This window comes from Urocitellus parryii, chromosome 2 (assembly GCF_045843805.1).
Source record: "Urocitellus parryii isolate mUroPar1 chromosome 2, mUroPar1.hap1, whole genome shotgun sequence".
Taxonomy (NCBI): domain Eukaryota; kingdom Metazoa; phylum Chordata; class Mammalia; order Rodentia; family Sciuridae; genus Urocitellus; species Urocitellus parryii.
This window is the reverse complement of record NC_135532.1, coordinates 139403045-139418097: the sequence shown is the minus strand read 5'-3', so window position 1 is coordinate 139418097 and position 15053 is coordinate 139403045. Positions and strand designations below refer to the sequence as shown.

The window sequence follows — 15053 nt, the reverse complement described above, 5'->3', positions numbered from 1 at the left end:
GTGACAGCCAAGAGGGGGCCAAAGAGCACTATCTAGGTGAAAAGACCCTAGATGAGGTGGCTCCCTCATCTCCCCATCCTACTTGACCCTCAACTCTGAAGGGGACAGAGGAAGTAAAAGGAGGCAAAGAAGTGGACCAAGGACAAAAGGAAAAAATAAAATTAAAATATCTATACAAATCAGTGACACCTACCCTCCTGTACTACTGTTTCCTAAGACTCCTGACTCTGTAAAAGGGAGAAGAATTCAAGTGGCTTTGATATGACCTGGACTTTTCAGTATTAGAAATCTAGGAAACTCGCCTACACTTCAGGAGGTGGGAAGATTCTACATGGCCTTTGGTGCCAGAGGCAGGCCCCTGATAGACCCAGGTGTTGCCCCAAGTTCACCCACCTGACAATGGTGACACCTGTTGACCTCATTAATACCACAATAACCCCAGAAAGCAGGTACTCTGCTTATCCCCACCAAGGGAAACAAGAGACTGGCAAAGAAGGGCCAGATGAGTGATCTTAATGCAGCTAGCAAAGTAGAAACAGAGTGGACTCCAGATTCAGCTCCGACTCCAGCGTCAGGCTATTTGAAGCAACAAAAAAACGGACCCACTAGACACATGTCAGGAAGCACTGAGCATGAACCGGAGCTCAGTGAAATACACCTCACCTTGGCAGTGGAGCCAAAGGTGGTTCCTGCCCTCTCTGCAAATGCGATGGCTACTACTTGCCCCACGTTTGATAAAACCTCCACTTGCTTACCTTCCAAACCACATTCCCCTGCTCTGACAGACACCCAGAGAACCTGCCATCTGGGCCATCACTGGCTCCTAGCACAATTAAGACTTTCAGCCCGCTTCTGGCTCATCTCCGTGGCCTGACTGGGTGCTAGCAGGGGCAGGCCCTGTCTCACGCCTATCTGAGTTCTCATGGACGTCCAAGGCCAATTCCTATGATCTGGAGTCCCTGATGGATTTGCAGAATGACTGTCAGATTCAACAGGTGAAGAGACAACTCCTTTATCTCCCTGCAGCCAAAGGCAGCGCTACATATATCATCACTGCAATGCACCCATTCTAAGCAATTATTTCTCATTTAAGTCCAGTGAATTTTCCCATCTTGCTGAGGGCTCACTGGCCTAGTGAACCAGTATTACTGACCACGTACTCTCTGCATGGCATTACTGGGAGTTCTATTACTGGGTGTTCTGCCTTCTAGGAGTTTATATATGTACGTCACACATACACACACACACACACACACACACACACACACACACACCTGTTGTCAATGTTAAGAAACACTACAGAGGACCCAAAACAGTGCTAGTAGCCCTTTGAGAATTCCCCAAAATGGTAGTGTTTGGACATCTGAGGAACAGGAACCAGAACATAAATGATCAGCTTACATGCTTACATGGCTTCAAATGTGCTTCCAGTGCTAGACAAAGACCAATTTATTCCTGACCCAGTTAATTTTACTACCTGTTACACATCCCCTCAAAAGCATGTAAAGTTGTGCCTTTCTTCACTCATAATGCTAGTGTGTGCCTACATAGCCATCAGCTGACACAGGCATGCAATGATGGTACCTTCTCTTGGCATAATGGCTAATATTTATACATTCATCCAACAGATATTTACTAAGTACTAGAAAGTCTCAGACATTATTCCAGGTGCTTGGATAAAAAAAAAAAATTACTGGGTACCAGGCACAGTTCTTCACATTGTATATGCATATTTTGCTTAATTTATCCAACCCCAAGAGACAATGATGAATATTATCTCCACTTGATAGAAGGAGAAGCTGAGGCACAGAAGGATAAGCAACTGGTCCAGGGTTGCATTGCGAGACCAGTCTCTCCATTCCCTCTCTCTAGTGTCCTAATGCTCTTTCTGGTTCACCCTGTCATCACTAAGTCCAACCAACAAGTTGCCAAGAAGAGAAGATAGTACATCTTGGATTCTGGAAAGGTCTTCTTCAAACCCAGCATTGCAGGCCAGTCCAGCAATTCTTTCTCCACTCTTAACAGTATGGAGACATCATGTGGGATTCCCATTTGTGCACTCTCTGTTTAGGTACTCACACAAGCAGGCATTCACTGCCTGCCACTGAGGGTGTTACTTCTTACCAGCTGTGATTTGAGTGTGCTGTGGCCGCCAGTCCCCAACACAGACCACAGAGAACAGTTGCTTTGGAAAATTCAACAAGTCAGTAAATTCTGAAGAGCTGGCTATACCTCTGTTGGCTATACCTCTGTGCCACTAAGTGGTGATACAACTGAGAGGAGAAGTTTCATTAGAGACCCTGGTGACAACCACCAGAAACAGCCCTGTGGTTGGAATGTGGCCCAGCTTCATTCATTCCCCTCCCACCTCTTCCCTTCTGTGCTTATCTTCTTTCTTTGTTTTCCCTTGATCTTTTTCTTTACTTTTCTTTTTTTTTTTTTTTTTTTTTGGTGGGAGAGGGAACTAGGGATTGAACTCAGGGGCACTCAACTACTGGGCCACATTCCCAGCCCTATTTTGTATTTTATTTAGAGACAAGGCCTCACTGAGTTGCTTAGTCCTCGCTTTTGCTGGGGCTGGCTTTGAACTCACGATCCTCCAGTCTCAGCCTCCCGTGCCGCTGGGATTACAGGCGTGCACCACCAAGCCCTGCCTCAACTAACCTTTCTTAATCCATGATCAACAGTCCAGTGATTGCTTGAGAGTAGGTGATCACCTGGAAGTTATCTGAAAAGCGTCTTACCTAGAGAGATGTACCTCTTTCTACATACAGACCAGCTCCTGGGGTTGGCAGCTAGGTTTGAGCATTTGAGCTTAAATTCAGCTACTCCATGCTTCATGCCTTGAATATCAGCTGGCCCCATCTTTCTACACCCATGCCCCACTCCCACTGTATCCTGGATTTCAAAGGGAAGATTCAACTATGGCTATGTTCAATTCACATCTAGGTAAGAGGAAGTTAGTCTCTAAAAAATGTTGAGCCTGAATCTAATCAAGCCTCCAGATCTATCTACCAGTTTCTAAGAAACACAGGTTGAGCAATACTTCATGGTATTGAGGGCAAATGATCCAGTTCCTTCAACAAACAAGAGCTTACAAAAAGAAGAGGAAGATAACTTTGGAAAGATATCTTCAGCACTGCAGGAAAAAATCTGCATATTAAACAATAGTAATCATCTAATGGACTGGATATTAGATGAGACTAAAAAAGATTGAATTGTTAATTTTGTTGGCATGTCTTTAACATTTTAAATAATATTTATGGTAAATGAAAACAACCAAGGCATTATAGTTACAAATGCATTCTAAATATTAACAGGTAAAGAGTAGGATTATGAATTATGTATTAAATTACTGCAGGAAAGAGAAAGGAAAGAAAGAGAAGGGAAAGAAGAAGGGGAAAGAGGGAAAGGGAAGAGTTTAGGAAGATTGATGGAACCAGATTGGCAAAATGGGCAGTCCAGCGATCACTGAGCTAGTGAAGCTGCTGAAATTCATTGTGCTCTCCACTTTTATGTACATATGCAAATTTAAATATTTTTTCTTTAAAAAAAAGAAAGCTGAGGCTCTGTATAGGATAGTTCGTTAAAAGCTAAAATTAAAAAATAAAAAATAAAGAAATTGAGCTAGAGAAAGCATGTTTCCTACTTGACTGTACGTCAGTGACATCCCCTGAGTGTCTCCATGGACTTAACACACAAAATGAGGCCCAAACTGACCATGAGTCATATCTGCCTTCTGAGAGGATGCACTCTCTCTGGTGAGCTGGCTCTTGGGATACCTGAAGCAAAGGCTAGTTCTGAGTCACTATAACAGGGAGGCCCAAATAGTCTCCAAAATAGCAACCGCCTAGGGAACCTGTCATATTAATAGGATACTGTACTTACTTTCTCCATCAGCAATTGCAAAAACGATCAGCTAAAATTAGAGAGAAGACTACAGTGTTCAGAATGTCTCCCAGAAGCTTACACAGGACTTTCTGTTTAACACCGTGCACCAGGCAGACAGCCAGATGCTAGCCACTCACGCTCCCCTGAGCCTAATGCTTTAATTAATCAGCAAGCAGAGAGATTGAGATTGAGATTTTTAGCACATTAGAGCAATGCTTGCACAGAATTTATAAGACCAAGCAACAAAAGGGAGATAAACACATCTCAGCCTGTCCCCAAAGCACAAGTGTATGAACTCTTGTGTATTTAAACTTTTTATCTTAAACCTTAAACCTTAGACCATTAGCTCCTACCCCCTATCCAAACCCCAAATCTCCCAAGCTACTATTCATATTTCAAAAGGTAAATTAGAAATGTTATATTTGCCCAAACTAGGAAAACAGAGTTCAGTGAAAACAAAGTTCTTACGTTTAGAGCTTAAGTTATATCACCGAAAAGTAGAACACTGGTCACCTCATGCTGATAAGAAGTTGAAATCAGCGATTATGTGTCAAGGATCACTTAGATGAACACTCACATAATTAATTTTTAAGAAATAATTTATTCCAAATACACAATTATGTAAAATATGTTATCTTCAAAAGAAGAAAGAAGTTACAAAGTATTTGACTTTAAAATGTTTGAAAGCACTGTCTTAATATGCATAAGGATGAAGAATATATATACATATAATTTTTTTAACACAGGTCTTACCATGTTGCCCAAGCTGACCTTGAACTCCCGGGCTCAAGCAATCTTCCTGCCCTTAGGGGGTTAAAAAAAAAGACTCCTCTTCTCTAATGTTAAAGTATTATCTATGACAAATGCAATCTTATCTTAAAAGTCAATTCAGTAGGGCTAGGGGCATAGCTCAGTGGTAGAGTGCCTGCTTAGTGTGCACAAGACTCTGGATTCAATCCCCAGCACCAAAAGGAAAAAAAAAAATCAATTCAACAAATTGGTCAGTGCCCACTACAAATATTGCAAGTCTTTTTTATAGACAAAAATATTTATTAAGCAAGCACATATTAAACATTAACTTTCACCTTGTTTCAAAGCAGACCAATTTAATATCAGGAAGGATGTGTTCTAGAATTGACCCAAGTTATGAGATGACGATGAGCAACCCACACTATTAGGCTGGTAATTTGCAAACTTAAAATGCCCCATCTTGTCATCTACCCACTACCATCCACACATTGAGACACTGTGAACCTAAAACAAATCCTGAAGTACCACTTAGGGAAACAGGAGAGTATAGTGGTCCCAGGAGACACATTGCTTGGTGAGATTCCTAGGTCTGCCACTCAAAAGCTAACTTCAGGCCAGAGTCCTCTGCATCACTTCCAGCATCAGTGAAAGAGCCTGGCCCTTTGCCACCTCAATGTGATGCCAGCTATTACTCCCATGGTTGCTGGTGGTCCTGTGTAAAGGCATTTCTGCCAAAGGCTCTGATCCCTCTCTCATGCTCTCTCTCTCCTCTGCCACACATTCCTCTAATAATCTATCCCTTCTTTGCTTCAGTGCATCTTCTTTCCTCTTGTGAGACACTTCGGGTTCATCTCTAAGTTGCCACAGGCCTGGGACAGGACCATTTGACCAGAGAGCTCCCGATACCTGAGAAAAGGAAGATTCTCACAACTGGTCCCTTTGAAACCAATTACCAGTGACAATCTTGATGTCTCAGAAAGTAATTCCATCCCCTGTCAAGGGAAGTAGAGAGTTCTGCTATGGATTATTTGTCTCTTCGAGGAACAGCTTAAAACAGTCACCCGCAGGACCACAAAGGTCAATTCACGCTCTACTTCAAATGTTAGAGGAGCCTCACTGGTGCTGGGACCAAAGACCTGCTCATTTCCTCTCTTGTGAGATGGGCCTTCCCCTCCACTGCCAGGATGCGGGATGCACCCAGATCACACTTGGATTCTTTCATCAAGACCACGCACTAGATTATGGTTGCCTCAACACTCGGAAGCATTTTGTAAGTCATCTAGACCAAAGGTCACAAACCCAAATACCCACAGTACCAGCCAGGTCACAAGCCACAAAGGGACTGGAGCCAGCTGGACACTGTGTGTCTCATGTGAAGGGAGGGCAGAGTGGGACTCCAGCTGCCACTATAGGTCTGGGACTGGCAGGGGTTCTGGGTGGTTCAGAAAAGCTAGGAATTCAGGTAATCTGTGTGAGTCAAGCAAAACACACTTCAGACCACATATGGCCCAAGTGCTGCTAGGTCACATGCCTCGATGCAAACTGAGCTGCAAGCTGGAATCTACAGATCAACAGCACGATGGCCACTGACCCCTGTGCGGAGGAAAGAAAGACCAGGGCTAAGCAGTCATTATTTCTAGCACGAATAAATCATGTGCCTTACTCATATAAGAACCACTTTTTTTTTTTAACCAGCATAAAAGAACATTATAATAGTAACCAAACCAAATTTTACAAACACCACTAAGTTGATTTTGCATTTTCACATTTTGGAATGTCAAATGAGAACCATCTCCTCCACTGCATCCCAGATGAGGGTCTCACTCCTTCTGGTGGGAAAGGATCAGAATCATGCAGTGCTGGGTAACAAGGCAATTTGAGAACCGAAGTTCTTCCCACCCTGTGCCACTCTGATCTCCTGGGCTCGCCATCCAGAATGTCTGTTTCCCTCTTTACTTCCTTCTTTTCATCCCCAAACACTGCCTCTCTCTGTGTTCCCCTGAGAGCCTTCCTTCCCTTGTTTGCTCCGTTTCCACAAGCAGCTAAGTTCATATGAACAAGAGAGTGTTCACTCTCTTGCTTTTGGTCTACAGGCATTAGTTAAGGCCTACTGACTTAAGATGGAAGCACAGAGATCAGACAACAGACTTGAAGGACCTTGCCCACTAAGTCAAGACAGGGTACTCCAAAAGGACAGCAGGTGGTAGAGAAGGGGCATGCACTTCCACTCAGGACACTTGCAGCAACAGGAGCTAAGGGTGCTGAATACAACTCTGTCAGCCATGTGCTGCACAATTCCAAGGACACTATTCAAAAAGATCAGGCTCTGAATAGCACCTCCTGGAGTTGTGCATCAGAGAAGACCACTGTGCAGGCACATGGAGCTCAGGTCTAGTACTGGGAGATCAAGCCCATTTTTCAATCATTCTGTCAATCAAAAATGATTGGCCAATGGAGCTTCTCCTACTTGAGTGTGCATAAAAACCACGTGACCACTTGCCAGAAATGAGACCTGCAAGCCCTCCCTAGAAATTCTGAATCCTCAGCTCTGGGGAGAGGTTGAAGAACTTGTGTGGTGGTGTTGAACAACCAGCATTTTGAGAAACACTAGCAAACAAAGCTGAGGATCAGGAGAAGGAGGACACGGTAAGGGCCAAGACTGGGCCACTGAGGGGGTGATGTTATATTGTTATAAGGTTTATTCCTTCTGTCTCCGCTGTATTTATGAAGATCATTAAGGATGGCCCATACATATGATCTATATGGGGAAACCCTGACACGGGTTATTCCTATCACAATTTTTTTTTCACTACTGGAAAATGAAGTCTGGTAGGCAAACACTCTGCCACTGACCTACATCCCCAATCCCTTTTTTCATTTTTATTTTTTTTTATTTTGTGACAAAGTCTACTAAGTTGCCCAGGTTGAGCTGGATAGAGGAGCTGGACTACAGGACTGCACCACCTAGCTATTATAATTTTTTTTATTGGTGTATAATAATCATGCAGAATAATGAGTTTCATTACGGCATATTCATATATGCATATAGCATACTTTGATCAATTTCACTCCCCAGTCCCTCCCTTCCCCCCACCTTCCTTCCTTCCCGTGATCCCCTTCCTCTACCCTACTGGTTTCCCACTTTCATGAGATCCCTTTCTTTCCTCTTTTTCTCTCTAGCTACCACATATGAGAGAAAATGTGACCCTTGACTTTCTGAGTCTGGCTTATTTTCCTTAATGTGATGTTCTCTAGTTCCATCATTTTCCTGCAAATAACATAATCTGGTTCTCACAATTTTTTAAGAGCACACAGAGAGGCACCACTCACTCTGAAATGAGACTCCTATTCTGACAGCTTGCTAAATTTGCAGGCACCATTTGACTATGCATAAGAAACCCACCTTCTGAAATGTGGTATATTTCACAACAGAATATTACCCAGCCTTAAAGAAGAATGAAATTATGGCAGTTGCAGGTAAATGGATGCAGCTGGAGAGTATCATGCTAAGCGAAATAAGCCAATTCCAATAAACCAAAGGCCAAATGTTTTCTCTGAAATGCAGATGCTAATTCACAATAAGTGATGGGGGCTAGGGAAAACTACAGATATTTTGAGATAGACAGAGGGAAGTGAAGGGAGGGGAGGGAATGTAGGCATAGGAAAGATTATTACCCTATGTGCATATATGATTACAAGTTGTGTAACTCTACATCATGGACAATCAGAGAATGAGAAGTTATACTCCATTTATGAATGATATGTCAAAATGTACTCTGCTATCATATATAACTAATTAGAACAAAAAAAAAAAAAGGAAACCCACCTTCTGGCCAGTAGAAGTCCCCCTTTCCCACACATCCACGCGGCACACCTGGGACACGTACCTTGTGCTCCTCTTTCATGACCTGCTCAATGAGCTCCGATTTCACTGGAGGCTTTGAGTACTGACCCGAAAGAAGGCCATGTCCTAACTTAGTCCTGACCAGGAAGAGACACAAAAGCAAAGAGTTCATTGTTGTCTTCCTAGAGAAATATTAAAATTATTTCTGAATTCTGATAAATATAGCTGCTTTGAGGTGGAGCATTTTCTCTTGATTATTCACAAATAACTTATTTGCCTTACTTGCTTCTGATTACATTGTTAAATTTTCCACAGTTCTTTATTCATTTCTTCCCATAAAGGTGACACATGATCATTGTAGAGCACTTAATATATACAAGAACAAAAAAGGATTGCCTTTCATTCTGCAACCCAGTGATAACCACTATGAATACTCCGTTGGATACTTTTTCTAGACCAACATAATCTGGTACTTACATCTGTGTGTTGAAATCTTGTGTTGGATCTAAAGGCGAGTAGTCAAATATTCTTGGAAGGTTTCCTACATACCTAGGGAATGAGAAGCAATAGTCAAAACATAGGAACCAAGAGAAGAACAGAACTGAAACAAGCCATCATTCTCTCAAAATCAGGAAGGTCTTTGAGAGAATGATGGCTTGTATCAGTTGATTCTGTATCAGATGATTCTGTTCAGATCATCTGTAACAAATGATTATTTTCAAATCATCTGGGTTGGGGATGTGGCTCAGTGATAGAGTAATGCCTGGCATGCACAAGGCCCTGGGTTTGATCCCCAGCACCACAAGAAAAAAAAAAAGAGAGAGGGAGAGAACAATAAAGACTAACATAATGATTAAAAAAAAAATTCAGGGGCTGGGGTTGTGGCTCAGCAGCAGAGTACTCGCCTAGCACGTGTGAGGCTCTGGGTTCGATCCTCAGCACCACATAACAATAAATAAAATAAGGATATTGTGTCCAGCTACAACTAAAAAAAAAAATATTTAAAAAAAAAATTCAAACCACCTGAGGAACAGTTTTTTCTGAGATCTGTCTCAACCACCAAACTCAAGAACCTTCCTGAAACCCTGATGCTTCCTTCCATTATTGAGTCTCAACCCTGGTTACAAATCAACATTATCTACGGAGCTTTTTCTCTTTTCTCTTTTTTTTTTTAATTATCAAAGTCAGTGGGGCATGGTGTTACACACCTGTAATCCCAGCGACTTAGGAGGCTGAGACAAGAGGATTGCAAGTTCACAGCCAGCCTCAGCAACTCAGCAAGACTCTAAGAAACTTAGTGAAACCCTATCTCAAAAATATGGTGACAAACGCCTGTAATCCTAGTGGCTCAGAAGGCTGAGGCAGGAGGATCATGAGTTCAAAGCCAGCCTCAGCAACTTACGAGGCCTTAAGCAACTCTGCAAGACTCTATCTCTAAATAAAATATTAAAAAGGACTACGGATGTGGTTCAGAGGTTAAGTGCCCCTGGGTTCAATCCCTGATCCCTAAAAAATAAAAATAATAAAAAGAGGCAGAGATATAGCACCCCTGGATTCAATCCCTAGTACAAAAAAAAAAAAAAAAAAACATTACCAAAGCCAGAACCACCCCTAGATGTTCTGATTTCCTCCCTTGAGATTGAAGCTTGGGATTTATAGTTCCTTTAAAAATTCCCCCCATGAGGGTTGGGGTTGTGGCTCAGTGTAGACTGCTCACCCAGCACCTGTGAGGCACTGGGTTTGATCCTCATCACCACAAAAATAAATAAATAAAAGCACTTTGTCCATCTACAACTAAAAAAAAAAAAAAATTTTTAATTAAAAAAATTAAGTTCCCCACATAATCCCAACACGTCTCCAGCCTAGGTTAGAGAACACTCTCTCCTTTGACCAAAACTTTAGTCACTCTCCTCCAAGTCCTCTGGCTGGCTTGAAGACCAACCTGGAACTTCCTTAAATGTCCTTGTAGAATCTATTTTGAGTGGAAATCCTGAGTCCATTTAGTGAAAATCCCCACATTAGTGCCCGACCACCCTGACCTGTCTTCAGTGATAATCCCATCAAGACAGCTGAGCCAGAAGCCCTTATCCTTGAGGTTCCCTCTCACTAATGCTCCATCTACTGACCCTCCCCCTGCTTGGTAGTGAATCCCTCCTTGCCTTCCCTAAAGTGAACATTGAGTCCAACCGCTGACTCACTGCAAGAGGCAGCAGTCCTTATGTCTGTCACCAGGGACCCCTCTTGAATTCAGTCTGCCTTACCATCTTAGACAGTGTTCAGATATCTTTAACATAAGGCGTTGTTCCAACAATCTCAAAATGAGTAAATAAATACAGTGACAACTACCATTTCCAGAGGGCTTTCTATATTAGCTAGTTGAGTTTTCATTACAACCATATGAGGAAGGGGTTTTTATCCCCATTATCCCATTTGAGAGATGAGAAATTGGGATACAAACTCATTAGGCGTCTTCCGAAGTCACTCAGGGAGTGAGTGCCTGAACCCAGAGTGGGCCCCAGCAGCCTGGCCCCAAGGTCCTGCTCTGCAGCCCTCTGCTGGCTGGCCGTGCCTGCCTTGGGCAGCCCACAGCCCTTCCCGACTGCTGCGTCCTGACGGAGCAGTGCTAACCTCAGTACCTCTCCAGTCTTCACTCCCATCCTCAGTCCCTTTCCTACTTCACACCCTCCCAACTTTGTGCTGTTCTTCTTTCCCCCTCCAGGCTCTGACTGTGGAAGCCTGAAAGATCTAGGAAGAGGAGTCCAGAAACAGATCCCTTCCGATGGCCCTTCATGCACCCTACTCTGCCCATTTCTCTGACCCCATCTGCTACCACTCTACCGCTGCCCACAATGCCCTGACCATTTGCCTCCCTAGTGCCCCAGGGCATTCCAGATTGACTCCTGCTTCAAGGCCAGGCCATCTGCTGTCCCTTTTCTGGAACGCTCTTTTCACAGATGCTTGCTTGGCAGCCCCTTCTCAGGTCTGCTGAAAGTCACCTCCCCAGACTCAGCCAAGAGAGTAGCTACCCCCACTCTTCCTAACTCCCTATTGCATGCTCCAGCAGAATTTGTTCTTAGCTTCTTAGCTAAGAACAAATATTCATGATTTGAATTACACCATTTATTTTCTTTCTTGTTATCCGTCTCTCTAAAGATTATATAATAGAATGCAATCTCTATGAAGGTGGACTAAACCATGTCATGTAATCACACAACCAATTTCTATAACTGGCTTCCAAGAACCAAAGAGAAAAGGTATTGCTATGGTTTGGATATGTGTCACCCCCATAGACCATGTGTCCCCAACCCATAGCACATAGCATTGTTGAGAGATGGTGGAACCCTTAAGAGGCGGGGCCTAATGGGAGGAAGTTAGGTCACTCAGGTGTGCCCTCAAAGGGGATTGTACGACCATTTCTCTTCCTTTCCCTCTCCCCTTTCTCTCTCTCTCTATACCACCCACAAGTGGTATAGAGATGTAGATTTGCTAACTGATAATCTGGCCACCTATGATCCAGTTTTAACGGGACCTCCTCCACCACACACTTTCACCATGATATACTGTGCCACTCCAGGCTCAAAGAAATAGGGCCAATTGGTCATGGACTAAACCTCCAAAACTGTGAACCAAAATAAACCTTCCTCTTTTTAAGTTGGTTATCTCAGGTATTGTACACAGTGACAGAAAGCAGACTAACAGGCATTCTTGCAACAAAGCTCTAGCAAGAAAACCAGGACATACTAGCAGTTAGCACCAACCTCTAATTGGATCCCTCAACTAGGAGAAACTTCAAGGCACCTCCTGTTCACAAACTCAGACTTTGTTTCACAGATTATGTATCTATACCAAAGGCAGCTTGTAGACAAGGAGAGACAGTCCCATCCTTGTCCCTGCTCTCAAATGTATCACTGGGGCAACAATTTCATCTAGAAGTTTTTAAAGGACGGAAAGCCGAACAACAGATAAATCAGACTTCTGAGCTAACTGTTTAGCTACAGAGGCCATGCTGATGAATTCTGTATAAGACACAACATGACAAACTCATTAGCTCACCTATGATCCAGTTTTTATCACATCTCAAAATCTGTCAAGACAAAAAACTCATCAGGAAGATGAATGGGTTTATGCTTCAGGTGAGACTGGTAGAGAAACACAGAGTGACAGGGGGTAAAACTTTGACGTCCAAATGTCCATTTTGCCAGCCAACTATGTTCCTTTTCTAATTGACAAGACTTACCCTCCATTACAACAAAACTAAATTAAAATGCAGAAGTAATGTTAGGTAATTTTTAAGATACATATTACAATTGCAGTTCGAAATCTAGTGATAATCCAAGAAAAGATGTAGATTTGCTAACTGACAATGTGGCCAACTTATTCAAGTCGCACACCAGTTTACCTAGATGTGATCCTCAGTGAGAATTATGTTAAAATGTAAACCAGTGGCAGACAAGGTATCAAGGAATCGGGCTGACATTTCTGAATTACACTGTGGTGTTCATAAGTCATCTAATCTTTCTATGAGTCACTCTTTCCACTTACAAAATGGATACACCGCCTTAAACCCAGCTAAACTGAACTGACTACTGGGAAAAAAAAGGGGGGCTTGCAAAGCAAATATTTCAATATGGGGGGCATTTGGCCAAACAAGGAAAAGAAGGAGTTGCTCATGTTCTAAGATATATGGTAAAAACTTATAAAATAGCATATAAAATATTTGATAACATGAAATAAAATTCCAAAATTCTTGAAACAAGACTACAGGGAGGGCTGGGGTTGTGGCTGAGTGGTAGAGTACTTGCCTAGCATGTGTTAGGTGCTGGGTTCGATCTTCACCACCACATGAAAATAAATAAATAAAAAATAAAAGTATTGTGTCCAACTACAATTTTTAAAAATTGTTTTTTAAAAACTATAGGGAGATTCAAATCTTTTTTTTAAATTCATAAATATATTTTTAAAATATTTATTGTTCAATTTAAATACAATGTTCATTAACACAAGTCTTTTTTTAACTTTTTTTATTCTAATTTGTTATATATGACAGCAGAATGCATTACAATTCATATTATACATACAGAGCACAATTTTTTATATCTCCGGTTGTATACAAAGTATATTCACACCATTCATGTCTTCATCCAACTACAACTAAAAAATTTTTTTTTTTCAAAGACTACAGGGAGATTTAAATCTTAAATCAAATTTGAGATACATTTTTTTTCATTTAAAAAAAATCAGAAAGTTAATTCTTTGTCAAATGGCCTGTCAGAAGTTTGTTGTTGTTGTTGTAGTTGTTAGTAGATTTTAAAGCACTAAAAATGTTGTTGGATTTTGTAAGAAAAAAAAAAGTTTCTTCCATTGTAGTTTAAAAGCAATAATAATTATTATTATTATCTCCCACAAGGACATTCCTTCAGCATTTCCAAAAAAGATCTTGGAGCATGAGTCACATAGGATGGAGTGACATTTTTCTCTGATCAAATGACGTGTGAGACGTGGGTAAAAATTTATAAAAAAAAAAAAAAATATGATGTTCACCTTTGAAAAGGGTTTCCCATCTCAAGGCTTCAGACTTGCTCTTCCCTTTGCCCAAAATCCCCTGCCCCCCACTCCTCCCACACATCTGTCAGGGTATGTTCCCTCTACAAGGGGTCCTCTCTGATACCTCCTTCCCTTTTCCTTTATGGAATGTACCACATTTATAACCATGTAGTTGTTCCTATGATTATTTAGGCAATGCCTGTTTTTTGTGCCTTCCCTGGGGCCAGGAACCATGTCTTTTCATTTACCATTCACCCACCACACACCCAGCACACTGCCGAGCAGAACAGAACTCATACCATTGGCTGGATGAAAACATGAAAATCAATATGGAAAACTGACCATATATTTTCAAAGCCAGAAAATGGCAAGAGGTTAAGTCTTCAAATACCAAGGAAAGAAAAGGTTTTCTGACATACTTTTGATTAACCCCTATTAAAGCCATTAGGATTTCAACTCCAGGTGGGTAAAACATTGCCCTGTGCTATTCCTAGCCTGCTGTCTGCCTGTTAGTCTGCCTGGACACACGTGTGTCCTCTTCCACACTGAACCAAGGAAGAAGCCTACCCACTATGGGACATGCTAGATATAATTTTCTAAACTTAGTTAGTGGCCCTAAGTGCACCACTGAGCACACCAGCTGTAGCTCCTGGGCTCTGTGGCTTCCTGTTCTAAGTACAACCCAAGGAAGAAAAACTGAGCCACCAGGTGTGGGGTGAGGAAGACAGTCTTGTTCATGCTCAGTTAGGAAGCAGCAAAAATCAGTGCCTCCCCAGTGTCCATGGTAAGGGGCCAGCTTTTTCCAACTTGGATAATACTCTTAAAGAACACCATAAAAATGAATAATCAGAAAAATGAAATGCTACTTATAAGACATGACAATATAAAGCTGCTACAAAAATTTCTAAGTGCTCTCAGTCCCCATACTTAATTCATCACAGACCCATATCCAACCATCCACAAGAACAGCACCAGTGTGTGACCCAATGAAAATCCTAAGTCACTAAAGAACTCTCCATCCCCA

General features: G+C 42.0%; 1 protein-coding gene across 1 annotated transcript in view; it reads right to left on the bottom strand.

Moving 5' to 3' along the window:
- Positions 1-15053, bottom strand: part of Usp13 (ubiquitin specific peptidase 13) — a 103580-nt gene that overhangs the window by 36344 nt on the left and 52183 nt on the right. Inside the window, exons 9-10 of the mRNA XM_026382922.2 lie at positions 8963-9034; positions 8529-8622 (exon numbers count right to left, since the gene is read on the bottom strand). Coding sequence (XP_026238707.1) covers positions 8529-8622; positions 8963-9034 — 166 coding nt within the window. The remainder of the gene's footprint in view (positions 1-8528; positions 8623-8962; positions 9035-15053) is intronic.